This window comes from Taudactylus pleione, unplaced genomic scaffold, assembly GCF_031769625.1.
Source record: "Taudactylus pleione unplaced genomic scaffold, aTauple2 ptg000370l, whole genome shotgun sequence".
NCBI classification, from domain to species: domain Eukaryota; kingdom Metazoa; phylum Chordata; class Amphibia; order Anura; family Myobatrachidae; genus Taudactylus; species Taudactylus pleione.
This window is the reverse complement of record NW_028284771.1, coordinates 1,005,119-1,030,659: the sequence shown is the minus strand read 5'-3', so window position 1 is coordinate 1,030,659 and position 25,541 is coordinate 1,005,119. Positions and strand designations below refer to the sequence as shown.

Here is a 25,541-nt window from a genome sequence, read left to right as displayed (position 1 = left end):
CTGCAGCACAGTCCAAAATTCACATAGGGAGCCGCACAGACTGCTCGTCCAAACATTGCCGACCGGGACTCACCGGCTGTCGGTGTGGTTCCACTATTTCAATTTTGGACTACTCTGCATCCCCACCTTTGGAGACGCCACTGGCTATTACCATCCCAAAATATCTCTATGGGAACAGTGAATATTTCCAATTTGTGAAGCGCTGAAAATGTTACTAAATTACAGTGTTACCTATCTCTCCTCTTGTATATTGGTCCCCTGCCTGTTCTCTTCCTATAGGCATTTAGTGTGTGATATAAGCAGGACCAGCTAAGCACATATCTAATGTAATGAGGACTTTTTACATTTGTCTCCTTGTACTCCACCAAACACTACTGCGCCCCCTAGGAATGTTTGACCAATTTGTATTTGCAATCTGTGAACCCATGGTAGATATGACACTGAATTTATGGGAATTTAGATTTAAAAACAACTAAAGCCGCGTATCTAATACAAGGTTAAATGAATGATAATTACATAGTAATCGTTCATTATATTGTGCAGTTGACATTTAGCCCACACTGAACGATATATCATTCAGTGCCGGCACCCTCCCTCATTCCAGAACCTGCACAACCTGACGATATTGTGAGGTTGGACAGCAGGTTCGGGCGATGAGCGACGGCATTAACGACCAGCGGGAGCGCACATCTCCGGTCGTTCACGGCATATCCACTGCACAATATTGCGGACGATTAAATGATAACGATGTCGTTATCGTTACAATCATTCATTTTATCATGTAGTGGATGCGCGCTTAAACCTTTATATTTATTTTACTTTTAAGTTATTGGTTTGTAAAAAATTTAACAAGCTGGACTTATGCACTTTGGCCCTCATTCAGAGCCGTTCGCTATTTGCGTTCGTTCGTTCAAAAACAAGGGGTGGCTATGCAAATGATCCGTTCGCAGATTGCAGTCTGTTCACACCTCTAAGTCTGAACGAGCGAGCAAAACATACGCTCGTTTATTTAATAAAAACGCCCCCTGGCCGCTCGCACCATACGTCATGTCCGCTATTTATTAGATTAATCGAGTACATCGAACAGGATATGAACTGCTCGCTATTCTTGTGGTTGGTTTTTTCAACCGCTATTTTGCGAGCAGTTCTGAGTAAAAAAAAAACAAGTGACGTGGTCATTGACGCTGCTGTATTAATTATGCACACCCATAAAACGCCCGTTTTGACCTTTAAGCACGCCTGCGATCGGATCTCCACTCCCCGTTTTCAAGCACCTTCCCCTGTTACCACCCACATACGCCTCATTCTGTCACTCAAAATAGCAGGCACTCGCTATATTGCGTACAAATGATTTTCGGCCGCACTGACTGGTTCGCGCATGCGTACTAAAAACCGTACGCATGCGCAGATGTGCGAACATCGCTCGGAACGAGCGTACTGCCGCTAGCGAGTGGCTCTGAATGAGGGCCTTTGTTTCCAATGAAGCATTTTTTTAAACACCTGACACTGCTGTCTTCATGAATGGCATGATTCTGGCATAATTAGATGCAAAGAAGATATGAGTACCAGTGAAATCACTGTGTGCAAGTAAACCTGGGGTTAATGGATGCTGAATCTGTTTTATTGTCACCCAATGTTTATAAAGAGAAGTTGAACAAATACTTATTTTTATTGCATTTAGACAGAGGCCCTGATTCAGAGCTGGACACTCTGACAGAGCGCTCGCTCTGAATCAGGGCCGTCCCTCTTAATTTTTAGAGCGGCCTCCCGGCCGCTCGTATAGCTGTGGGTGACCACGTACAGCTATAGCGAGCGGCCAGGAAGATGGTCGCGATGATCTTGTGGTAGGGTCTCGTTGCCGCATGCCCTAGACTGCTTTCGGCTCTATCCGGGTCACGCGCACGACGAGGCCGCCTCCGTCGTACGTATGCGCACTGGGCCAACATCGACCCGCTTGCGAACGCTCAGCACTCGCGAGCGGGTCTGAATCAGGCCCAGAGACCGTTTATTGTACAGACCAAAAATGCAGTATGATTTGCTATTCCTTTGTGGTCACTACAAGGGCATTACATATTCATACTGGGTAACATAATGAATCACAACAGTACTTTTTTATAATCCATGTTTGAGGACATCTCTATACAGAAAGGAAATATTTTATTTTTCAAAAGAATCAATAATGATATTTCATAAGCTAGTGTGAAGGTTTATTGTAATTACTATTGTATCTCTGTGAGATCGTGTCCTACTTATAGAATTCTGAATAGAATTGTGTTTTTAACAAAAGGAGGTAAAAGTCAGTCATAAAACCAACTAGTTGGCACACTCTTCTTTCAGCGACATCACAGTGAATGGGTTGTTTGGGAAAGAAATTAATATTTTAAAAATACTAACACATTCTAAAATAATAAGTTCTTGGGGTTGATTCTGCCACTTTAGTCCAATTTCAAGCCTTTCCTTAGGCAGCAGAATTACAGTATGTACAGAATATGTGTGTATGTTTCTGTTTTTAGTCTTATTTATTTGAAGAACCTGTTTTACAAAAGTTTTCATTAAGGATTGTGACTTTTTTGATAATCTAATGCTCCATTTTAGTAACATCTGTCTTTGTGTTATTAACAAAATGATGTGGCCGGTTGTTATAATGTTACATTTAAGGAAGATGATAATGTTTGGGTTTACACTTTACAGTAATTATGATTCATTTATTTTGAGATGAATCAGTGAGTAACTTTTGCACAGTCTGGAATGTGTAACAAAATTTTAGTGGTGTTAGAATTAGGTAGTTGATAGTGAGTGTGAGATATTCTTTTGGGGATTTTAATCATTTTAGGCAGACTGTTTAGTTTTATTTTACCCACCTCAACAAGGGGCATCAAGAGCTCTGACATGTCCTGGTACTGGGCATGCATGGCCAAATCTAGGAAGCGTGGCCCCCTCCACAAAACAGCTGTCATGAAATAGTGTACAGTGCTGTCTGCTCGACACAGGGGTGTCTCCATGGGGAGGGGCGGTCCAGGGGAACACCTATAACAATTCTTCTCTCTGCCCACAATCGCAGCGGCCACGTCTATATAGCAGCACAGCTGCATTAGTACATCAGGCATTGAGAGGAGACTATTTCTGCTCAGCGGCAGCAGTCTACTCTCTCTCACTGCCCAGTATGCCACTGCACTACTATACAGCCACGGTCGCAGCGGTAGTGGGCAGAGAGGAGAATTTTTCAGGTAGGGGCGATCGCTGACCCATCCCCCTCCATCCGGCTCGAGTTTGGGTAAGTAGTACCCACACCCCCTCTCTCTCGGTGACCCTGTTCTCGATTACAGGGCACACCTTCTCAAATGAGTGTTGTCATGACACCTCACATCACTGTTTTGTGTTAATTGGTTGACCCTGCTTCTTCATATCTAAAGCTACGTAAACACTTACCGATATTTTGAAAGATTGAACGATAACATAATCATTCACAATATCGGCAAGTGTGTATGCTAAAAACGACCAGCGATGCGCGCTCCTGCTGGTCGTTTACGATATCCCCAGTCGGCTATACAAGTATCCCCATCTTTGGGATATCGTGAGCGTTGCCTTCGGCTTGTCTCACATTATAACACTGCCTCTGTTATATTGTGACCAGCTCTCACAGATTTCTACAACACCAGAAAACTTTTATCCTCAAATACCATGTGCTACTTAAACATTCTGATGGCATGCTACATGTGGTCTTATTTCGTACACTTGAACTCTGGGTACCAATGGACAAGCAGGAGATGAATAATAATAATAAAAAAGTTGCTCAGAGCATAGTTTGATGGCCCTTAACAATATCTTCCCTTTTTAAACTACACATCAAGAAATATATATAATATATTCGATACAATATATACAGATGTGTCCTCATACACTATTGCTGCAGTTACGCCAAGCAACCCTTCTCGGCACGCCAGGTCCAGTGTTACTTGGCATCGTCCTGATCGTTTTTTTTATACATATTTTTAACCTGAAAATGTTTTCGAGTCACAATTGGATGCGACAAAACAGCTTCATGAGGCTGCACTGATAAAGTTTATATGCTACTCTTGAATATCTGTGTGCGACTGAGTCTGAATCTGTATACGAAGCACAGTAGATGTGTGTGCGTGTGTATATATTAGGGGTGTGCACCGGCCACTTTTCGTGTTTTGTGTTTTGGTTTTGGATCTGGATCTTTCTTCGTGTTTTGGATCTGGATTGGTTTTGCCAAAACCACCCTTGCGTGTTTTGGGTTCTGGGTTTTGTGTTTTGGATCTGTATTTTTTTGAAAAAAAGCATAAAAACAGCTAAAATCACAGAATTTGTAGGTTTTTCTGCTCCTATGCTATTATTAACCTCAATAACCTTAATTTCCACTCATTTCCAGTCTATTCTGAATACCTCACACCTCACAATAGTGTTTTTATGTCCAAAAGGTTGCACCGAGGTAGCTGGATGACTATGCTAAGCGACACAAGTGGGCGGCACAAACACGTGACCCATCTAGGCGTGAAACTGCAGTGGCAGACAGGATGGCATTGAAAAACTAGGCCCCAAACTGTACATAATGCAAAGAAAAAAAAGAGGTGCAAGATGGAATTGTCCTTGGGCCCTCCCACCCACCCTTATGTTGTATAAACAGGACATGCACACTTTAACAAACCAATCATTTCAGCGCCAGGGTCTGCCACACAACTGTGGCTGAAATGATTGGTTCGTTTGGGCCCCCACAACACAAGCTGGCAATTTATCTGTCCCTGCACAAACTGGCTCTACGGAGGCAAGATGTCATCCTCATCCTCCTCATCCACCGATTCCTCACCCTCTTCAGTGTGTACATCCTCATCCTCACAGAGTATTAATTCGTCCCTGCTGGAACCACAGGTCCCTCTGTACGTTCTGGAGGCTGGTCTCCCTGGAAGAGTTGATAATTCATTTTATGAACATCATCTTCTCCACATTTTGTGGAAGCAACATCCTACGCCTTTCGCTGACAAGGTTCCCGGCTGCACTAAACACTCTTTCGGAGTACACACTGGAGGGGGGGCAACTCAGGTAAAATAGAGCCAGTTTGTACAGGGACCTCCAAATTGCTTCTTTTTCCTGCCAGTACAGGTACGGACTGTCTGACATGCCTACTTGGATGCTGTCACCGATGTAATCCTTTAACAGACAGACGCACGCTTGTCGCTGCTGCTTTGAGGATTCAAGTGCGGCTACAGCCCACACAATTCACAAAGACAGAAAAAAAAAAGAATATTTTTATTGTTTGTGGAGCACACTTTGAGGGTTACACCACCCTTTAACAGACAGACGCACGCTTGTCGCTGCTGCTTTGAGGATGCAAGTGCGGCTACAGCCCACACAATTCACAAAGACAGAAAAAAGAAGAAGAATATTTTAATTGTTTGTGTAGAACACTTTGAGGTGTCACCACCCTTTAACAGACAGACGCACGCTTGTCGCTGCTGCTTTAAGGATGCAGGTGCGGCTACAGCCCACACATTTCACAAAGACCGAAAAAAAAAGAACAATATTTTAATTGTTTGTGTAGAACACTTTGAGGGTGTCACCACCCTTTAACAGACAGACGCACGCTTGTCGCTGCTGCTTTAAGGATGCAGGTGCGGCTACAGCCCACACAATTCACATAGACAGAAAAAAGAAGAATATTTTTATTGTTTGTGTAGCACACTTTGAGGGTGTCACCACCCTTTAACAGACAGACGCACGCTTGTCGCTGCTGCTTTAAGGATGCAGGTGCGGCTACATCGCACACAAGTCACAAACACATTAAAAAAATAGTTTTTTATTTTTTGGAGCACTTTGAGAGTTACACCACCCTTTAACAGACAGACGCACGCTTGTCGCTGCTGCTTTAAGGATGCAGGTGCGGCTACAGCCCACACATTTCACAAAGACCAAAAAAAAAAGAACAATATTTTAATTGTTTGTGTAGCACACTTTGAGGGTGTCACCACCCTTTAACAGACAGACGCACGCTTGTCGCTGCTGCTTTAAGGATGCAGGTGCGGCTACAGCCCACACAATTCACAAAGACAGAAAAAAAAAGAACAATATTTTAATTGTTTGTGTAGCACACTTTGAGGGTGTCACCACCCTTTAACAGACAGACGCACGCTTGTCGCTGCTGCTTTAAGGATGCAGGTGCGGCTACAGCCCACACATTTCACAAAGACCAAAAAAAAAAGAACAATATTTTAATTGTTTGTGTAGCACACTTTGAGGGTGTCACCACCCTTTAACAGACAGACGCACGCTTGTCGCTGCTGCTTTAAGGATGCAGGTGCGGCTACAGCCCACACAATTCACAAAGACAGAAAAAAAAAGAACAATATTTTAATTGTTTGTGTAGCACACTTTGAGGGTGTCACCACCCTTTAACAGACAGACGCACGCTTGTCGCTGCTGCTTTAAGGATGCAGGTGCGGCTACAGCTCACACAATTCACAAAGACAGAAAAAAAAAGAACAATATTTTAATTGTTTGTGTAGCACACTTTGAGGGTGTCACCACCCTTTAACAGACAGACGCACGCTTGTCGCTGCTGCTTTGAGGATGCAGGTGGAATCTAGACGGGATTTGGAACCGAGGACACACTACCTCCATCAATTGTCTAAATCCCACTGCACTAATGTCGGATACCGGACGCACGTCTAACACCAACATAGCAGTCAAGGCCTCAGTTATACGTTTTGCTTCAGGATGACTGCTGTCGTACTTCATCCTCATCGCTAGGGACTGTTGGAGGGTCAATTGTTTAGTAAAAGTAGTGATGTTCCTACTTCCTCTCTGGGATGATGAACAACTCCCAGCAGCAGCAACAGCACTAGGAGGAAGTGGTTCTTGATCTTTCCCTATTTTATTTTTATCGGAGAAAGTTTGGTCCTCCATTTATGTTATATTGATATATATACGTGCGGCTAAAGCGCACACAAACACAGAAAATATTATTTTATTTTTGCTGGAGAGTAGTGCACTTTGTGGGTTACACCACCCTTTAAGAAATGAGCCAGCCGGCTCTTTACTTATGGGACACAGGCGCACGCTTGGCGCTGCTCCTTTGTTGATGCACGTGCAGCCACAGTGCACACAATTCACAAACACAGAAAATAATTTTTTTTTTGGTTTGGACTGGAGTGTACTTTCGGGGGTTACAGCACCCTTAACGGTCAAGCCAGCCGGCCCTTTACTTATGACACAGGCGCACGCTTGGCACTACTTTGTTGATGCACGTGCGGCTACTGCGCACACAATTCACAAACACAGAAAATAATTTTTTTTTTGGTTTGGACTGGAGTGTACTTTCGGGGGTTACAGCACCCTTAACGGTCAAGCCAGCCGGCCCTTTACTTATGACACAGGCGCACGCTTGGCACTACTTTGTTGGTGCACGTGCGGCTACTGCGCACACAATTCACAAACACAGAAAATAATTTTTTTTTTGGTTTGGACTGGAGTGTACTTTCGGGGGTTACAGCACCCTTAACGGTCAAGCCAGCCGGCCCTTTACTTATGACACAGGCGCACGCTTGGCACTACTTTGTTGATGCACGTGCGGCTACTGCGCACACAATTCACAAACACAGAAAATAATTTTTTTTTTGGTTTGGACTGGAGTGTACTTTCGGGGGTTACAGCACCCTTAACGGTCAAGCCAGCCGGCCCTTTACTTATGACACAGGCGCACGCTTGGCACTACTTTGTTGATGCACGTGCGGCTACTGCGCACACAATTCACAAACACAGAAAATAATTTTTTTTTTGGTTTGGACTGGAGTGTACTTTCGGGGGTTACAGCACCCTTAACGGTCAAGCCAGCCGGCCCTTTACTTATGACACAGGCGCACGCTTGGCACTACTTTGTTGATGCACGTGCGGCTACTGCGCACACAATTCACAAACACAGAAAATAATTTTTTTTTTGGTTTGGACTGGAGTGTACTTTCGGGGGTTACAGCACCCTTAACGGTCAAGCCAGCCGGCCCTTTACTTATGACACAGGCGCACGCTTGGCACTACTTTGTTGATGCACGTGCGGCTACTGCGCACACAATTCACAAACACAGAAAATAATTTTTTTTTTGGTTTGGACTGGAGTGTACTTTCGGGGGTTACAGCACCCTTAACGGTCAAGCCAGCCGGCCCTTTACTTATGACACAGGCGCACGCTTGGCACTACTTTGTTGATGCACGTGCGGCTACTGTGCACACAATTCACAAACACAGAAAATAATTTTTTTTTTGGTTTGGACTGGAGTGTACTTTCGGGGGTTACAGCACCCTTAACGGTCAAGCCAGCCGGCCCTTTACTTATGACACAGGCGCACGCTTGGCACTACTTTGTTGATGCACGTGCGGCTACTGCGCACACAATTCACAAACACAGAAAATAATTTTTTTTTTGGTTTGGACTGGAGTGTACTTTCGGGGGTTACAGCACCCTTAACGGTCAAGCCAGCCGGCCCTTTACTTATGACACAGGCGCACGCTTGGCACTACTTTGTTGATGCACGTGCGGCTACTGCGCACACAATTCACAAACACAGAAAATAATTTTTTTTTTGGTTTGGACTGGAGTGTACTTTCGGGGGTTACAGCACCCTTAACGGTCAAGCCAGCCGGCCCTTTACTTATGACACAGGCGCACGCTTGGCACTACTTTGTTGATGCACGTGCGGCTACTGCGCACACAAATCACAAACACAGAAAATAATTTTTTTTTTGGTTTGGACTGGAGTGTACTTTCGGGGGTTACAGCACCCTTAACGGTCAAGCCAGCCGGCCCTTTACTTATGACACAGGCGCACGCTTGGCACTACTTTGTTGATGCACGTGCGGCTACTGCGCACACAATTCACAAACACAGAAAATATATTATTTTTTTAGCACTTGGGGGGAGCACCCCTGATGGACAGAGCACCCCCTGGACAACACTACAGCACCTCTTTAGGACTGGGACACTGCACAGGACTTTGGAGTGGACACAGCCCCTATGGAGAACTGACTGCACAACACAGTCCAGCCAGCCCCTATGGACTTTGAAGTAGTGGACACAGCCCCTATTAACAACAGCAGCACAGCACAACACAGCCAGCCCCTATGGACTTTGAAGTAGTGGACAACAGCAGCACTACACTACACTACACTACACAGCCCTAACTCCCACCCTCCCTCTTCACTGTCCACAGCCGAGTGAGAAAATGGCGCCGACGTGGGTACCTTATATAGGATCCAAAACCCGCGAGACTCGGAAGGCGGGATGATGACGTTTTGCCTCGATTTCAGATCCGAGTCAGGCGGGAAAAGTCGAGCCTGATTCGGATCGGACTCGGATCGGGGGGGCTCAGGGGGGTTCGGATTTCAGAAATCCGAACCCGCTCACCCCTAGTATATATATATATATATATTACGACGTTTCGAGGTGCGTAACCTCGTCCTCAGGTGAAGTGTACAGTATACATATTTTAGCAAAGGCACACAGGCAACGAGACATTTATACTGAGTGCCGGTACTAAACTATTTTATATATGTACACACACACACACACTGAAGTAGCAAAAGTCATCATGGGACAACCGTATGTAAAGGTAATGGTAGGTGGTGATACCATACTGTGATCTCCTGAAAATGCCCAGACCTGCATCAGTTGTAATCTGACATCTTGTGAGTCAGTTTCAATGCCGGCTACGCTGCTCATTGCAAGGTGACATGAATTATTGTAGTTCGAACGGGGCATGATAGTGGATGCCCGACTGATGGGACATTCCATTTCCGAAGTTGTGATGACATTCAACATACCTCTATTTACCGTGTCACGTGTGTACCTGGAATACTTCATGGAAGGCATTACCACCAACCGTGGACAGCACAGTGGCCAATCACGGATGCTTAATGATTGTGACCAGCAGTGTCTAACCAGAATTGTACATGGTAACAGACAAGCGACAGTGGCTCAATTTACATCCACATTCAATGCAGGAGGTACCAGACACATATCCAGCAGGTCAATGCAGCATTCTTTAGCTTCAATGGGATATGGCAGCAGAAAACACACCAGAGTGCCTCTGGTAACAGTATGACACCGGACACAGAGCTTCACCCGAGCTCGTTATGTTGCTGATTAGACCATGGAGGACTTGTAACATGTGGTGTGGTCTGATGAGTCACAATTACAGTTGTTTTGGGCTGATAGTAAGGTTTGGGTGAAGTGCAGACCCCATGAGGGCATGGACCACAGTATTCAACAAGGCATTGTGCAGGCTGGCAGTGGTTCCATAATGGTGTGGGGTGTGTTCACGTGGCATGGGTTGTGTCTACTTGTCTGCCTGGACATCATTGACAGGTCACCGCTACATTGCATTGATTGATGAAAATTTGCAGCCCTTCATGGATTTCATGTACACCCACAACGAGTATTCCAGCAGGATAATGCACTGTGTCATTGGTCCCAAGTTGTCCAGAATTTATTCAAGGAGCATTCTGGAAAGTTCAGACGAATTGTGTGGCCACCACATTCATCCGACATGAACCCAATCGAGCATTTATGGAACCTGGTGGAGAAGTCCATTCGCACCCAAGATCCTGCACGTACATATATATATTGGGATTGTGGGAAGCTATCCATATATATGAAATACAAGGATGGAAAAGGACATGCGCATAATAGATCAGTAAATAAACAATTGTGTTGAGCAACCTGCTACAAATATCAAATATTCTGGGTACCGTACATACGCTTGTTAGAAAAAAAAAAAATATCAACAAATTCTGTCATCCAACTGTGATGCTCCACATAAAACCACTGTCACTTAGAACCATATGTTGAGTCTCCTTAGCCACAGATAATCCAAAGCGACCATACTAAAATAAAAGAAGCACTTCCATAACACAGTATGTATGTCTAAAAAATGGGAACATTTATTTACACAATCCACACTACAGGAAAATAAGAATGTACAAAATATAATGGGTGCTTATCTGGAGGTGGCAGAGATGAAGTCCATCCAATTGTGTTCAGAGTGACTAATACCAGTGGAGGGTGATGGAGGTGGGCAGTCGATTACAGGCAGTGTGTGTGTGTGTGTATATGTATATATAATAATAAAAAAAAAAATATATATATATATATATATATATATATATATATATAATATATATATACATATATACAGTACCAGTCAAAAGTTTGGACACACCTTCTCATTCAATGGTTTCCGTTTATTTAAATTATTTCCAACATAGTAGATTAATACTGAAGACACCAAAACTATGAAAGAACACATATGGAATTATGTTGTAAACCAAAAAGTGTTAAACAAATCAAAATATGTTTTATATTTTAGATTCCTCAAAGTAACCCCCTTTTGCTCACCAACAGTGTCACCAGCAAAGCACCCCCACACCATCACAGCTCCTCCTCCATGCTTCACAGTGGGAACCACACATGCAGAAACCATCCTCTCACCTTCTCTGCATCTAAGGGCAAACAAAGGGCTCTATTTATTAACATTATTTTTACTAAAATAAAGTGAAAAAGGGTGTTTCACACCCTTTTCACATTTTTTTAGTATCACCTATAGTTATTACAGGGCAATTGGAGTAGAATACGTAAAATTCTACTCCAACCCCTAAGTATCACTTATTTTTAGTAAGCAGATCGCATTTCCCATAATTGTAATGGGAAATGTGATCTGACCAAAGTTACTAAAAATAAATTGTAAAAAAATATCGGGTAAAGCCCTGTGATAATAACGCCACCTGGAGGGGAAGTAAAAAAATTTTTTGACAGACTCCAGGGACCGGTGATCGGGCCTCCGGTGATGTCTCCCCTCCGGTCAGCTGGCCTCCCATAGTGCACTGCGGCCCGGTCATCAGGTGATCGGGTCCCAGTGCAGTATGGGAGATCACCTGATCGGAGGCATGGAGGACATCACCGGAGGCCCGGAACATGCAGGTAAGTGTAATTAAGGGAGAGGGGGTCGCGGAGGGTCCGCAATCGCGGGGGGTAGCAGCGGCGGCCGGCGCATGTGCGGGCACTTTGTCATGGTATTTTTTGCGAAAATACAGTGACTAGTGTGCGGAGGGGATTGCAGGGACAGAGCTTTATCGCAAGCTCTGTCCCTGCAAGGGATTTGTAGTAAATCCCTGTGATATTGCCTGAATTTGCAATGCGAATTCAGTTGATAATATCACACTACATTCTGCATTCAATATGCAGATTGTAGTAAATAGAGCCCAAAGACACTGCGGTTGGAACCAAAAATCTCAGATTTGGACTCATCAGACCAAAGTACAGATTTCCACTGGTCTAATGTCCATTCCTTGTGTTTGTTGGCCCAAACAATTCTCTTCTTCTTGTTGTTCATCCTCAGTAGTGGCTTCTTCGCAGCAATGTGACCATGAAGGCCTGATTCACGCAGTCTCCTCTGAACAGTTGATGTTGAGATTTGTCTGCTACTTGAACTCTATTAAGACTTTATGTGGTCTCTAATCTGAGGTACTGTTAAGTAGCGATTTCTGAGTCTGGTAATTCTAACGATCTTATCTTGGTCTTCCTTTCCTGGGGCGGTCCTCATGAGAGCCAATTTCATCATAGCTTTTGATGGTTTTTACAACTGCACTTGAGGATACAGTCAAAGTTCTTCAAATTTTCTGAATCGACTGACCTTAATGTCTTAAAGTAATGATGGACTGTCGTTTATCTTTACTGAGTTGAGTTGTTGGTGCCATAGTATGGATTACAAAAGTAGTCAAATAGTGGTGTCCACTGTGTACTAACCCTACCTCTGCACCGATGGTCTCAAACACATTAAGAAGGCAAGTAATTCCACAGATTGACTCTTGACAAGGCACACCTGTTAATTTAAAACCATTCCAAGAGACTACCTCATGAAGCTGAGTGAGAGAATGCCAAGAGTGTACAAAGCTGTAATCCAAGCAAAAGGGGGCTACTTTGAGGAATCTAAAATATACAACATATTTTGATTTGTTTAACACTTTTCTTGTTTACAACATAATTTCATGTGTGTACTTTCATAGTTTTGACATCTTCAGTATTAATCTACTATGTTGAAAATTATTTAAATAACAAAAACCATTGAATGAGATCTCTCTCTCTCTCTATCGTAATTAAAAAAGTTATTTCCTTTATTCACATCATAGGTACAGACAGCTTCGACGTTTCAGTCCACTTTTGGACTTTTATCAAGATACATAAACAGTCCCTCCACTCCACACCTGAGGTTAATTGGAGTATCAGAAAAAAGCATGCCCCCCAATCAGGGATAGCATGGCATTTATCACAATCTAAACACACATATAATACATCAAAACGACGTGTGTAATACATACTACATGTGTAATATAGTACAGTAGCACTGTATAGCCAAGATCGATACTCATATATTCGAAACCATCAAGTTTACCTCAATACGACGCTACGGTTCCTTCCCAGTGTGGGCACCAAAATTACCATAGTGTGTATGTGTTTGTGCATGTCATGGGGAATATAGATTGTAAGCTCCACTGGGGCAGGGACAGATGTGAATGATAAGATATTCTCTATAAAGTGCCACGGAATATATAAATAACTGGTAATAATAGTTATATATGAAAAACAAAAGGTGAGGACACAGCGCCTCATAGTGTAATAATATTAGAATTATCTGGAGTGTGTAATGATAATATAAATATATATATATATATATATATATATATATAATATATTAGCGATGAGCGGGTTCGGATTTCTGAAATCCGAGCCCCCCCGATCCGAGTCAGGCTAGACTTTTCCCGCCTGACTCTGATCTGAAATCGAGGCAAAACGTCATTGTCCCGCCTTCCGGATCTCGCGGGTTTTGGATTCTATAAAATGTCACCACATCGGCGCCATTTCTCACTCCGGCTGTCTACAGTGAAGAGGGAGGGTGGGAGCTAGGGCTGGCTGGGCTGTGTTGTACTGCTGTTGTACATAGGGGCTGTGTCCACTCAGTCGATAGGGGCTGTTGTGCTGCTGTTGTCCATAGGGGCTGGCTGGACTGTGTTGTGCAGTGTCCCATAAAGGCTGTAGTCCTAGAGGGGTGCTGTAGTGTTGTCCAGGGGGTGATCTGTGCATCAGGGCTGCTCCCCCAAAGTGCACTCCAAAAAAAAAATTTTTTTTTCTGTGCTTGTGAATTGTGTGCGCAGTAGCTGCACATGCATCAACATAGTAACGCCAAGCGTGCGCCTGTGTCATAAGTAAAGGGGCTCATCTGTTAAAGGGTGCTGTAACCCTCAAAGTGCACTCCAAACAAAATAAAAAATTATTTTCTGTGTTTGTGAATTGTGTGCACTGTGGCCACACGTGCATCAATAAAGTAGCGCCAAGCGTGCGCCTGTGTCATAAGTAAAGGGCCGGCTGGCTCGTCTGTTAAAGGGTGGTGTAAGCCCCCAAAGTGCACTCCAACTAAAAAAAAAAATTTTCTTCTGTGTTTGTGAATTGTGTGCACTGTACGTGCATCCTCAAAGCAGCAGCGCCAAGCGTGCGTCTGTCTGTTAAAGGGTGGTGTAACCCCGAAAGTGCGCTCCAACAAAAATATAATAATCTTTTTTTCTGTGTTTGTGTGTGAAATGTATGCGCAGTAGCTGCATCTGCATCCTCAAAGCAGCATCGACAAGCGTGCGTATGTCTGTTAAAGGGTGGTGTAACCCTCAAAGTGCGCTCCACAAAAAATAAAAAATTCTTTTTTTTCTGTCTTTGTGAATTGTGTGCACTGTAGCTGCACGTGCATCAACAAAGGAGCAGCGCCAAGCGTGCGCCTGTGTTCCATAAATAAAGAGCCGGCTGGCTCATTTCTTAAAGGGTGGTATAACCCACAAAGTGCACTAGTCTCCAACAAAAATAAAAAATTATTTTCTGTGTTTGTGTGCGCCTTAGCCGCACGTATATATCAATATAACATAAATGGAGGACCAAGCTCTCTCCGATAAAAATAAAATAGGGAAAGATCAAGAACCACTTCCTCCTAGTGCTGAAGCTGCTGCCACTAGTCATGACATAGACGATAACATGCCATCAACGTCGTCTGCCAAGGCCGATGCCCAATGTCATAGTAGAGGGCATATACAATCCCAAATGAAAAAGTTCAGGAAATGACCTAAAAAATAACATTTAAATCATCTGAGGAGAAACGTAAACTTGCCAATATGCCATTTACGACACGGAGTGGCAAGGAAAGGCTAAGGTCTTTCCCTATGTTCATGACTAGTGGTTCAGCTTCACATGACAATGGAAGCCCTCCTACCGCTAAAAAAATCAAGCGAGTTAAGCTGGCAAAAGCACAGCGAAGAACTGTGTGTTCTAAGAAGATATCACAAATCCCCAAGGAGACTCCAAGTGTGGTGGCGGTTGCGATGCCTGACCTTCCCAGCACTGGACGGGAAGAGGTGGCTCTTTCCAACATTTGCACGCCCTCTGCAAGTGCTGAAAGGAGCACTCACAGTCCACTTGCTGATATGCAAATTGAAGATGTCACTGTTGAAGTAAAACAGGATGAGGATACTAGTGTAGCTGGCGCTGAGGAGGAAGTTGGCGAGGAGGATTCTGATGGTGATGTGGTTTGTTTAAATCAGGCTCCGGGGGAGACAGTTGTTGTCCGTGGGATGAAAAAGCCCATCACGGTCATGCCTGGGCAGAAGACCAAACATTCCACCTCTTTGGTCTGGCAATATTTCTATCCAAATCCGGACAACAACTGTCTTGCCATATGTACCATATGTAAAGGTAAAATAAGTATGGGTAGGGACGTTAACCACCTGCAGCGCGTTCATAAAAAGTTACTGTCAAGTTCAGAAACTTTGGCTAAGACCGTAAGCAGTCCAGGGACACCTAAATCCCTTTGTCCTGTTGTATCCAAGCACCTGCAAACCACACCGTCAACATCCTCCTCGTCAATTTCCTTCTTAGTCAGGGTCGGAAGTAGTCCTGCAGGCCATGTCCCTGGCATGACTGACTCTCCTATCCGGGATTCCTCCGGAGGATCCTGCATTGCTACGCCTACTGCTGCCGCTGCTGCTGTTGCTGCTGGGAGTCGTTCATCATCCCAAAGAGGAAGTAGGAACACCACTACTTTTACTAAACAATTGACCCTCCAACAGTCATTAGCGAGGAGGATGAAGTACGACAGCAGTCATCCTGAAGCAAAACGTATAACTGAGGCCTTGACTGCTATGTTGGTGTTAGACGTGCATCCGGTAGCCGCCATTAGTGCAGTGGGATTTAGACAATTGATGGAGGTAGTGTATCCCCAGTTCTAAATCCCGTCTAGATTCCAATTCACTAGGCAGGCGAATCCGAGACTGTACAGAAACGTCAGAAAAAGTGTCCTCAGTGTCCTGAAAAATGCAGTTGTACCCAATGTCCACTTAGCCACGGACATGTGGACAAGTGGAACAGGGCAGACTAAGGACTATATGACTGTGACAGCCCACTGGGTAGCTGTATCACCTTACACAGCAACAACAGCAGCGTCACCAGTAGCAGCATCTCAGAAACGCCAGCTCGTTCCAAGGCAGGCTACACTGTGTATCACCAGTTTCAGTAAGACGCACATCACTGACAACCTCTTAGAGAAACTGAGGGAAATCATCGCCCAGTGGCTTACCCCACTTAGACTCTCCTGGGGATTTGTGATATCTGACAACGCCACCAATATTGTGCGGGTATTACATCTGGGCAAATTCAAGCACGTCCCATGTTTTGCTCACACAATAAATTTGGTGGTGCAGAATTTTCTGTAAAGCGACAGGCGTGCAGGAGACGCTTTGGGTGGCTCAAAAAATTTCTGGCCACTTTCGCCATTCAGCATCTGCGTGCCGAAGACTGGAGCGCCAGCAAACACTCTCTTGAACCTGCCCCGCCATCATCTGAAGCAAGAGGTTGTGACGCAGTGGAATTCAACCCTCTATATGCTTCAGAGGATGGAGGAGCAGCAAAAGGCCATTCAAGCCTATACATCCACCTATGACATAGGTAAAGGAGGTATGCACCTGACTCAAGTGCAGTAGAAAATGATTTCCGTGTTGTGCAAGGTTCTCCAGCCCTTGGAACTTGCCACACGTGAAGTCAGTTCAGACACTGCCAGCTTGAGTCAGGTCATTCCCCTCATCAGGCTTTTGCAGAAGCAGCTGGAGAAAGTGAAGGAGGATCTAAGACGGAGCGATTCCACTCGGCATGTGGGACTTGTGGATGAAGCCCTTCATTCGCTTTGCCCGGATTCCAGGGTGGTCAATCTGTTGAAATCAGACCACTACATTTTGGCCACCGTGCTCGATCCTAGGTTTAAAGCCTATGTGGTGTCTCTCTTTCCGGCCGACACAAGCCTGCAGAGGTGCAAAGACCTGCTGGTGAACACACTGTCAGCTGAAGCGGAACGTGACACGTCAACAGCTCCTTCTTCATTTTCTCCCGCAACTGGGCCTGCCAGGAAAAAACTTAGGTATCCTAAGCACCCCGCTGGCGGTGATGCAGGGCAGGCAGGACCAAGTTTGGACATCTGGTCCGGACTGAAGGACCTGGCAACAATTTCTGACATATGATACTGTCACCATTGACAGAATGGTGGAGGATTACATCGGTGACAGCATCCAAGTAGGCATGTCAGAAAGTCCGTACCTATACTGGCAGGAAAAAGAGGCAATTTGGAGGACCCTGTACAAACTGGCTCTATTTTAACTGAGTTGCCCCCCCTCCAGTGTGTACTTCGAAAGAGTGTTTAGTGCAGCCGGGAACCTTGTCAGCGAAAGGCGTAGGAGGTTGCTTCCACAAAATGTGGAGAAGATGATGTTCATAAAAATTAATTATCAACTCTTCCAGGGAGACCAGCCTCCAGAACGTACAGAGGGACCTGTGGTGGTGGATTCCAGCGGGGACAAATTAATACTCTGTGAGGATGAGGATGTACACAACACTGAAGAGGGTGAAGAATCGTAGATAAGGATGATGAGGACGACATCTTGCCTCCGTAGAGCCAGTTTGTGCAGGGACAGATTAATTGCCAGATTGTTTTGTGGGGGCCCAAACGAACCAATCATTTCAGCCACAGTCGTGTGGCAGACCCTGGCGCTGAAATGATTGGTTTGTTAAAGTGTGCATGTCCTGTTTATACAACATAAGGGTGGGTAGGAGGGCCCAAGGACAATTCCATCTTGCACCTCTTTTTTTTTTTCTTTGCATTATGTACTGTTTGGGGCCTAGTTTTTCAAACTGCCATCCTGTCTGCCACTGCAGTGTCACTCCTAGATGGGCCACGTGTTTGTGCCACCCACTCGTGTTGCTTAGCATAGTCATCCAGCTACCTCGGTGCAACCTTTTGGACATAAAAACACTATTGTGAGGTGTGAGGTGTTCAGAATAGACTGGAAATGAGTGGAAATTAAGGTTATTGAGGTTAATAATAGCATAGGAGCAGAAAAACCCACAAATTCTGTGATTTTAGCTGTTTTTATGCTTTTTTTCAAAAAAAATACAGATCCAAAACACAAAACCCAGAACCCAAAACACGGAAGGGTGGTTTTGGCAAAACCAGTCCAGATCCAAAACAAGAAGAAAGATCCAGATCCAAAACCAAAACACAAAACACGAAAAGTGGCCGGTGCACACCCTTAATATATATCTGAACTAAAAAGCGGTATGGGACCTTGACAGGCAAACACTATAAAATGTCATCATATAAAGTGGAGTCATTTACAGTATATATCATCATTACACGCTCCACTTAATTCTAGTATTATTACACTATGAGGTGCTGTGTTCTCAACTTTTGTTTTTCATAATCGTTTGGGACCTTACAACAACGGTCCTCTTGGAGAACATCCAGCTGCCACTCTGGTTATGGAAAGTGTATTTGTGGACGAATTTTCTTGTATATCCTCTGCACATTCAGAAAAACTCTGGGTGTAGCGCTGCATTTTGTACCAATTATTGTATACTGTATATGTAGGCTGATAAAAATGATGTCACCACATTTTAATGTATTGACGCAGGACATTGAGGGGGCCTACACGATACTAGGTATATATCCCATGACTTTTGGGACTTTTGATCCGGACCTAACGTGCACAAGTACAGCTAAATTTAAAAAAAAAAAAAACCTTTAAAGCTGCGTACACACTTACATACCACACTTGTATTCACTACCTTTGAGAAAAGAGCAATTATTGCAGAAACGCATCAGAAACCACCTGTGTTACTTTGCTTTCCTGATAGTGGAGCGATTCAGCAGCACCCAACTTTCTACATTTCTCGTAGGGAGCTTTACAGCAAAGGACTTAGTTTTCTGTGGCAGTGCATTTGTGCACCACTGGACCATAGACACCGGAGGGAAAGTGACTCTTTCTAAGACATTGGCTGCTTATTTCCTGTGGAACAGGGCACTAATCCTGCACATTTTCGATGGGATTCCCTTAATTATGGTTCCAAATAGAAGGCAAACAGCTTGTTCACATTGTAACAACACTCCTAATATGATCATTCCACTGGTCAACCAATCAACAGAGTTTTTACAAACTACACATGAATCTTTTGTTTCCAACAGTCTGTGGAAGTGAGTTGGTAATTTATAAACCACTGTACACCCTTCCCATCTTATACAAGTTGGGTGTATGGAGTGATTGTAGGGAAAAATGGTATTCTATAGATAGCCTTTCATTTTTATCAGCAGTATTAGTTTTTACCTGAGCTGTCTTGCACGACTTTGGCTGAAATAAATAAGGCATTGGTGATGGTCCTTATATTTTGTGTTCCAAACCATCTTAAAGGCCATTCTATCACAGTGTATAAAACACTTGGTGCTAAAGAACAGGAGTGTGAACACCTCCTTGTCTGTGCCGTATCTCACCTTACATAAGGCTAGCCATAATGAAAAGGTCATGTTTGCATAAACAGATATGCCGATATTCTATTTCAGTCTTTTTTTCCTTTAGTTCTCTGCCTCGCTCATTTCCTCCACTGATCTTTATATGTTATGCATCTTTCCCCTAAGGTTTATATAAGTATTGGACAGAACACAATGCTTCGATAGACTAACGAGCTCCAAATTGGAAAAATGTCTGTGCTTTGTGTCTCAGCCTTGGCAGACTCACATTCAAACAAAAGGCTCCTGGTGGCTCCTGGTCTTTATCTTGTTGAGCCTCAGTAAAATGGTAATTTAAATCAGACTTTTCCACAATGCTTTGTTTCTTCTTCATTTTCAATACATTGCTCATCATTGAAGTGTAATTTTTTTGAGGAAATTCTGCTCCACATCTACCTTCCTCCATTTACTTATTCTCCCAAATGCTGCATACAGGCTACTAAACCAATACAAATCCTTTTTAATTCAATATTTTTAAGCAATATACAGCTGTTTATAACCACTGCAATTGTCTTTTAAACACCTACATCCAATTGTTACTTCAACGGTTCTATATTCACTGTCTATTCTTTGTTTAGATCTGCACTGCATAATTTTGTCATGCTTGACAAAATAAGGAACTCAAGCCTGAAAGAACAGGGAACTGAGCTTGTCTGTTAGAATTTTAGACATTGTTACAGACATTTGACCAACTTCAAAGATTTCCATCCCACTGAGAATATAGCCTTATACTCCTGCAATCACAGCCCACAGCTAGTAGTCTAAGCTGACACTGCATATTTACCTCCTTTAACTGTTTACCTTGATACAGTGAATAACCAATCGTTTTAAATTATACACTTTTACATTACAATTAGTTCTACTATAGAATGTATTTTATTTTGTCCTTTTATATTGCCCATGAACCAAACATTCAGAAATATGTAGGCATGGTATTATACAACAATATGAGCATGAAGAGTAAATAAATGACATAAAATAGACATGCTATACGTGTAGAAGCTTTTTTTCTTACCATTGAATTATCTCATAAGTAAAATGTTTGTGGGGAACCTTATTTGTATTATGGAACAATATACACCCAGTTTTCCTCTCGATACATATGTGTCCACATACATCTTGCCTCCGTGCACTACAAGTCGTGTTAAACATAACGCAGGAATGCTGTGCAACTTGCTAGCACCAAGTGTCTTTTCGTGCGACTTTTTACCTTCAAATGTGTCTTTTTCACAAAGCAATGTAAATAGGATGCTTCTGCTGATTAAAATTCTATGCAGCATACCTATGTTCTGTGTGCAACTGTGGGTGTATCTGCATGTGAAATACTACCTCACATCGCTTTGTGAGTAAGATGCATCTGATGGTAGAAAGTCGCACGAAAAGGCACTTAGCGCTACTGAGTTACTCCATGGCATGGCGCGACTAGAAGGGCTGTTTAACGTGCAAGGAAGTAAGATGTATGTGGACACCAAGGCCATAACTAGGGGGGTGCGGACGGTGCTTCCACACAGAACGCAGAAGCCCTGAAGGCGGAACCGGCCGTCCACCACAATCACTATGCCCGCTGCTATATATTAATAATGGTGCGGTGCCCAGTTGTAAAGTGCACACTCCCGTGAGTGAGGTCAGGTGATCTCTGTGAAGTAGGCGGTGCGGCATCCAGCAGTGAGCACTGACTGCACTGCAGAAGGACCCGGTCACAGTGACAGGTCCCCCGGCAGCACAGGAGGGCAGGACCTTGCGGTTTTTTAGCAGGCTTCACTCGGAGCAGCTGCTTTCCAAACAGCAGTCATGTGAACTGCCGGCATCCTTTGCATCAGCCAAAGGACATTCAGCAGGGACTGCTCAGAAATGTAATCCCTTCCACCTCTGTAATCAGTGTCACAATTGTGGAAGGGACTACATTTCCCAGCAGCCCCTGCGGAATGTCCTTTGGCTGATGCAAAGGGTGGCTGGTGTAGTCCTGGGCAGGGACCAGCTGCATGGATTCATACAAGGGCAGGTCTCTCTTCAGTGGACTCCCGTCTGGCCATCTCTCTCTTCTCCTGCATGCAGAGACTGGGCTAGGTGTGCCTAGTCCCGTAAACTCTACTAGCGCTGGCAGGGCCGGATTAAGGTCTGTGGGGGCCCCTGGGCAACAAATATGTGGGGGCCCCTATTACGTGCCCTTTATGCAGTGCACCCAGTAGTAGTGCCCCCAGGAGTGTTGCCCCTTATGCAGTGCCCCCTATGCAATGCCCCCTGTAGTTATACCCCCAGTAGTAGTGTTCCCAATAGTAATGCCCCCTGTATAAATACCCCTAGTAGTAATACCACTGTAGTTGTGCCCCCAGTAGTCATACCCCCTGTGTGTGCCCAATAGTAATGCCCTCAGTAATACTCCTGCAGTTGTGCCCCCTGTGGTAGTGACACCAGTAGTAATGCCCCCTGTGGTAGTGGCACCAGCAGTAATGCCCCCCCCGAGTAATGCCCCCAGTAGTAATGCACCCCCCCGAGTAATGCCCCCAGTAGTGTCCCCCCCCGAGTAATGCCCCCTGTAGTAATGCCCCCAGTAGTAATGTCCCCCCCAGCAGTGGAAAAGCCGCTAGCGCTAAAGAGAAAAAAAAAATCATACTTACCTTAAGCCCCGCTCCCGCTGCCTTCTGATCCGCTCGGCTGGCGCTGCTCCTCTGCACTATGGGAGAGACGCATGACGTCTCTCCCATAGTCCACTGCCTGAGCCGGAAGCCGGAGCTCACGAGTGAGCTCTAGTCTCCGGCTGCCGATGTGGGGAGGGAGCCGGGTGCCCGCTGGTTACAATCTGAGCGGGCGCCTGGTGTCTCCGTGCGGCACCGGGGTTAGGTGTCCGGAAGGAGGCGGAACTGATTCCGTCTCCTCCGGTTCACTTTAACCCCGATGGCTGGGTGTGGGGACCCTTCAGGTGTGGGGGCCCAGGGACGATCGCCCCTGTCGCCCCCCCTTTAATCCGGCCCTGAGCACTGGGTGTCTTTTTTGTGGAAACTTTGTCTCAGTCTTGATGATGAAGACACTACAACACGTCTTGAACATTATTTTTAAGAACACCTTTGTCACTGATTAAATAACAGTTGACCTGTCATCTTCTTAATTGGATTATTAAAAATCTAAAATAAAGATAAACTTTTGCTGTAAACAGTATTTAAAAAGAAAGGTAAATGCTTAACTACAGTATATATTCCTCATTAAGTAGGTGGGTAAACCAGTTAGTTAACGAAGGTTGTGTAACACTAGCTGAAAAATGCTTCTATCCATTTACGGAAATGACGGTTACAAAACCTACTGGTAGGTTAATTAATTTTAACCCAATGGTTTACATACAATTCGATGGTTTCCGTACAACACAGGCTATGAGAGACCTGCGAATTCCTAGGATCAGGGGTTAAAGTGGTCTGGAACGGGGCGGACTTGTGTTCCGTCAGTTACATTTGGAGATGGAACCAATTCCGTCTCCTCCGGCCCACCTAACCCAGGATGTCAGCCCGGCGCCGCAGGGAGATGCCAGATGCCCGCTGAGAATTTGTTACCAGCAGGTGCCCGGCTCCTTCCCCACAGAGGCAGCCGGAGGCTGGAGTTCACTCCTGAGCTCCGGCTTCCGGCTCCCACAGTGTGTACTATGGTAGAGACATCATGACATCTCTCCCATAGTTCCGAGGAGCGGGTGGCCAGATGGATAGCAGCGGTTGGACGCAGGAGCGGGGCTTAAGGTAAGTATTGTTTTTTTTGTTTAAGGGGCACTACCAATGGGGGCACTACCACTGGGGGGCATTACTACTGGGGGCACTACTACAGGGGGCTTCACCAGTGGGGGACACTACCAATGGGGGCATTACTACTGGGGGCACTGCATGCACCACTACTTTGGGCTCTGCATAAGGGGCACTACCACTGTGGGCACTGCACAAGGGGCATTAACACTACAGTGTGCATTGCATTAGGGGCACTACTGCTGTGGGCATTATGTGTAATGGGCACTACTGCTGTGGGCGCTGTATAAGGGGCACTACTACTGTTGGCATTATGTGTAATTGGCACTACTACTGTGAACTTTATGTGATCATTGATTATTCCAGGGCATTATGTACAGGTTAAAAATATAAAATAAAATAATATGCTCATTGTATAAGGAGCATTAATGTGGGCATTATGTAAAAGGCCTGTGTGTCATAGCATGAATAAGGGACACTACTATGAGGTGTAATGTGAATCAGGGGCACTACGTGAGGTGTAATGTGAATGATTGTGCTACTGTGTGGCGTAATTAGAATTGGGGATACTGTTGTGTGACCACGCCCCTTTCTTGAGACCACGCCTCTTTTTAAGAAAGTCCCTGTACTAAATAAGCGCCGGGGGCGGGGGATGAGTTTCCCCACTTCTCTAGGACCACTTTGAACACTGCCTAGGATCTGTACTGCGCATGTGCAGGTCTCGCTCTGTGAAATTGCACACAGTTCCACCAAGCCGCAGCATGATTGACATGCAATATTTGGGGGGCGGAGCTGGGGTGGCAACCAGGATCATTCTACAAAACAGGGGGGGTTTGTGACCAGACCAGGGTCTGCGTCTCCTGATGCAGACTTCCTGGCCCCGGCTGAGCAGTTCCGCCGACCATTCTGAATAATCTGAGCCTCACTCAGGTGGCCGAAGCTCCGTCTGCGTCTTAGGATGCAGCACTCGGATCTGCAATGCCGGCAGTGGTAGTCTTTTACCTTTAGATGGCTCCTGCTGCATTGCCATTTTTTTTAATCTTTGCTGCTGCGTCCATAGATATAGCGACGACATACAACTGAGAATCACCCCCCTTACACTGTAATCTCCATTAGGGCAGGGACTGATGTGAATGATTAAAACATTTTCTGTAAATTGTATTTTTGTGTGTGTCCACCTCAATAAAAATATATTCCCACATAAAAAAAACATTCAAATGCTAAGTAATATGTTTGTGCTCTAAAAATAAACCATAATAAAAATTGTTTCATAAAAACTACCATATTAGACATTTTTTATTACGAGTATATTTTGCACTAAACGTTTGTCATCTACTTTATACTTGTTATTAGACACTTTGAAAAGTGCTGTTTTCCCTTCTAGTTGTGCATTGCCTGCAAGCTTATGTTTTCACTGATGCTGATACTGTTTTCTATGCTCTCTTCTCCAGGTACTGGTTAACAAATAAAGTTCAAATCAAGAGACCGAGCACCGGCCTTCTGATGTATACGCTGGCAACACGGTTTTGTGATGAAATTCATCTTTATGGATTTTGGCCTTTCCCCAAGGATAGGTTTGGGAACCTAGTAAAATATCATTATTACGATGAGCTGAAATATAAATATTTTTCGAACGCCGGGCCGCACCGGATGCCTCTGGAATTCAAAACATTGAATTTTTTACATAACAAAGGGGCACTGAAACTAACAACTGGAATATGTGAACAGCAATAATGTTTATTGGATGCAATCCGTAAACCATCTCACTGGAGATATTGTTTTGATACTTTTGGAGCTGTGCTCTTTTTAAAGGATCATACAATGGTGGAAACCATAGAAAAACATGCTTGAAGCTTGATTTCTGCAACCAGTTGGCCTGTTAGCCGCAAGGTGCTAT

The 25,541-nt window shown here is 44.5% G+C and overlaps 1 protein-coding gene across 1 annotated transcript in view; it reads left to right on the top strand.

Annotated features, from left to right (window-relative positions):
- ST8SIA4 (ST8 alpha-N-acetyl-neuraminide alpha-2,8-sialyltransferase 4) overlaps positions 1-25,433 on the top strand; it is a 228,446-nt gene extending 203,013 nt beyond the window's left edge. Inside the window, exon 5 of the mRNA XM_088444620.1 lies at positions 25,096-25,433. Coding sequence (XP_088300746.1) covers positions 25,096-25,378 — 283 coding nt within the window. The 3' untranslated portion in view covers positions 25,379-25,433. The remainder of the gene's footprint in view (positions 1-25,095) is intronic.
- The last annotated feature ends 108 nt before the right edge of the window (positions 25,434-25,541 follow it).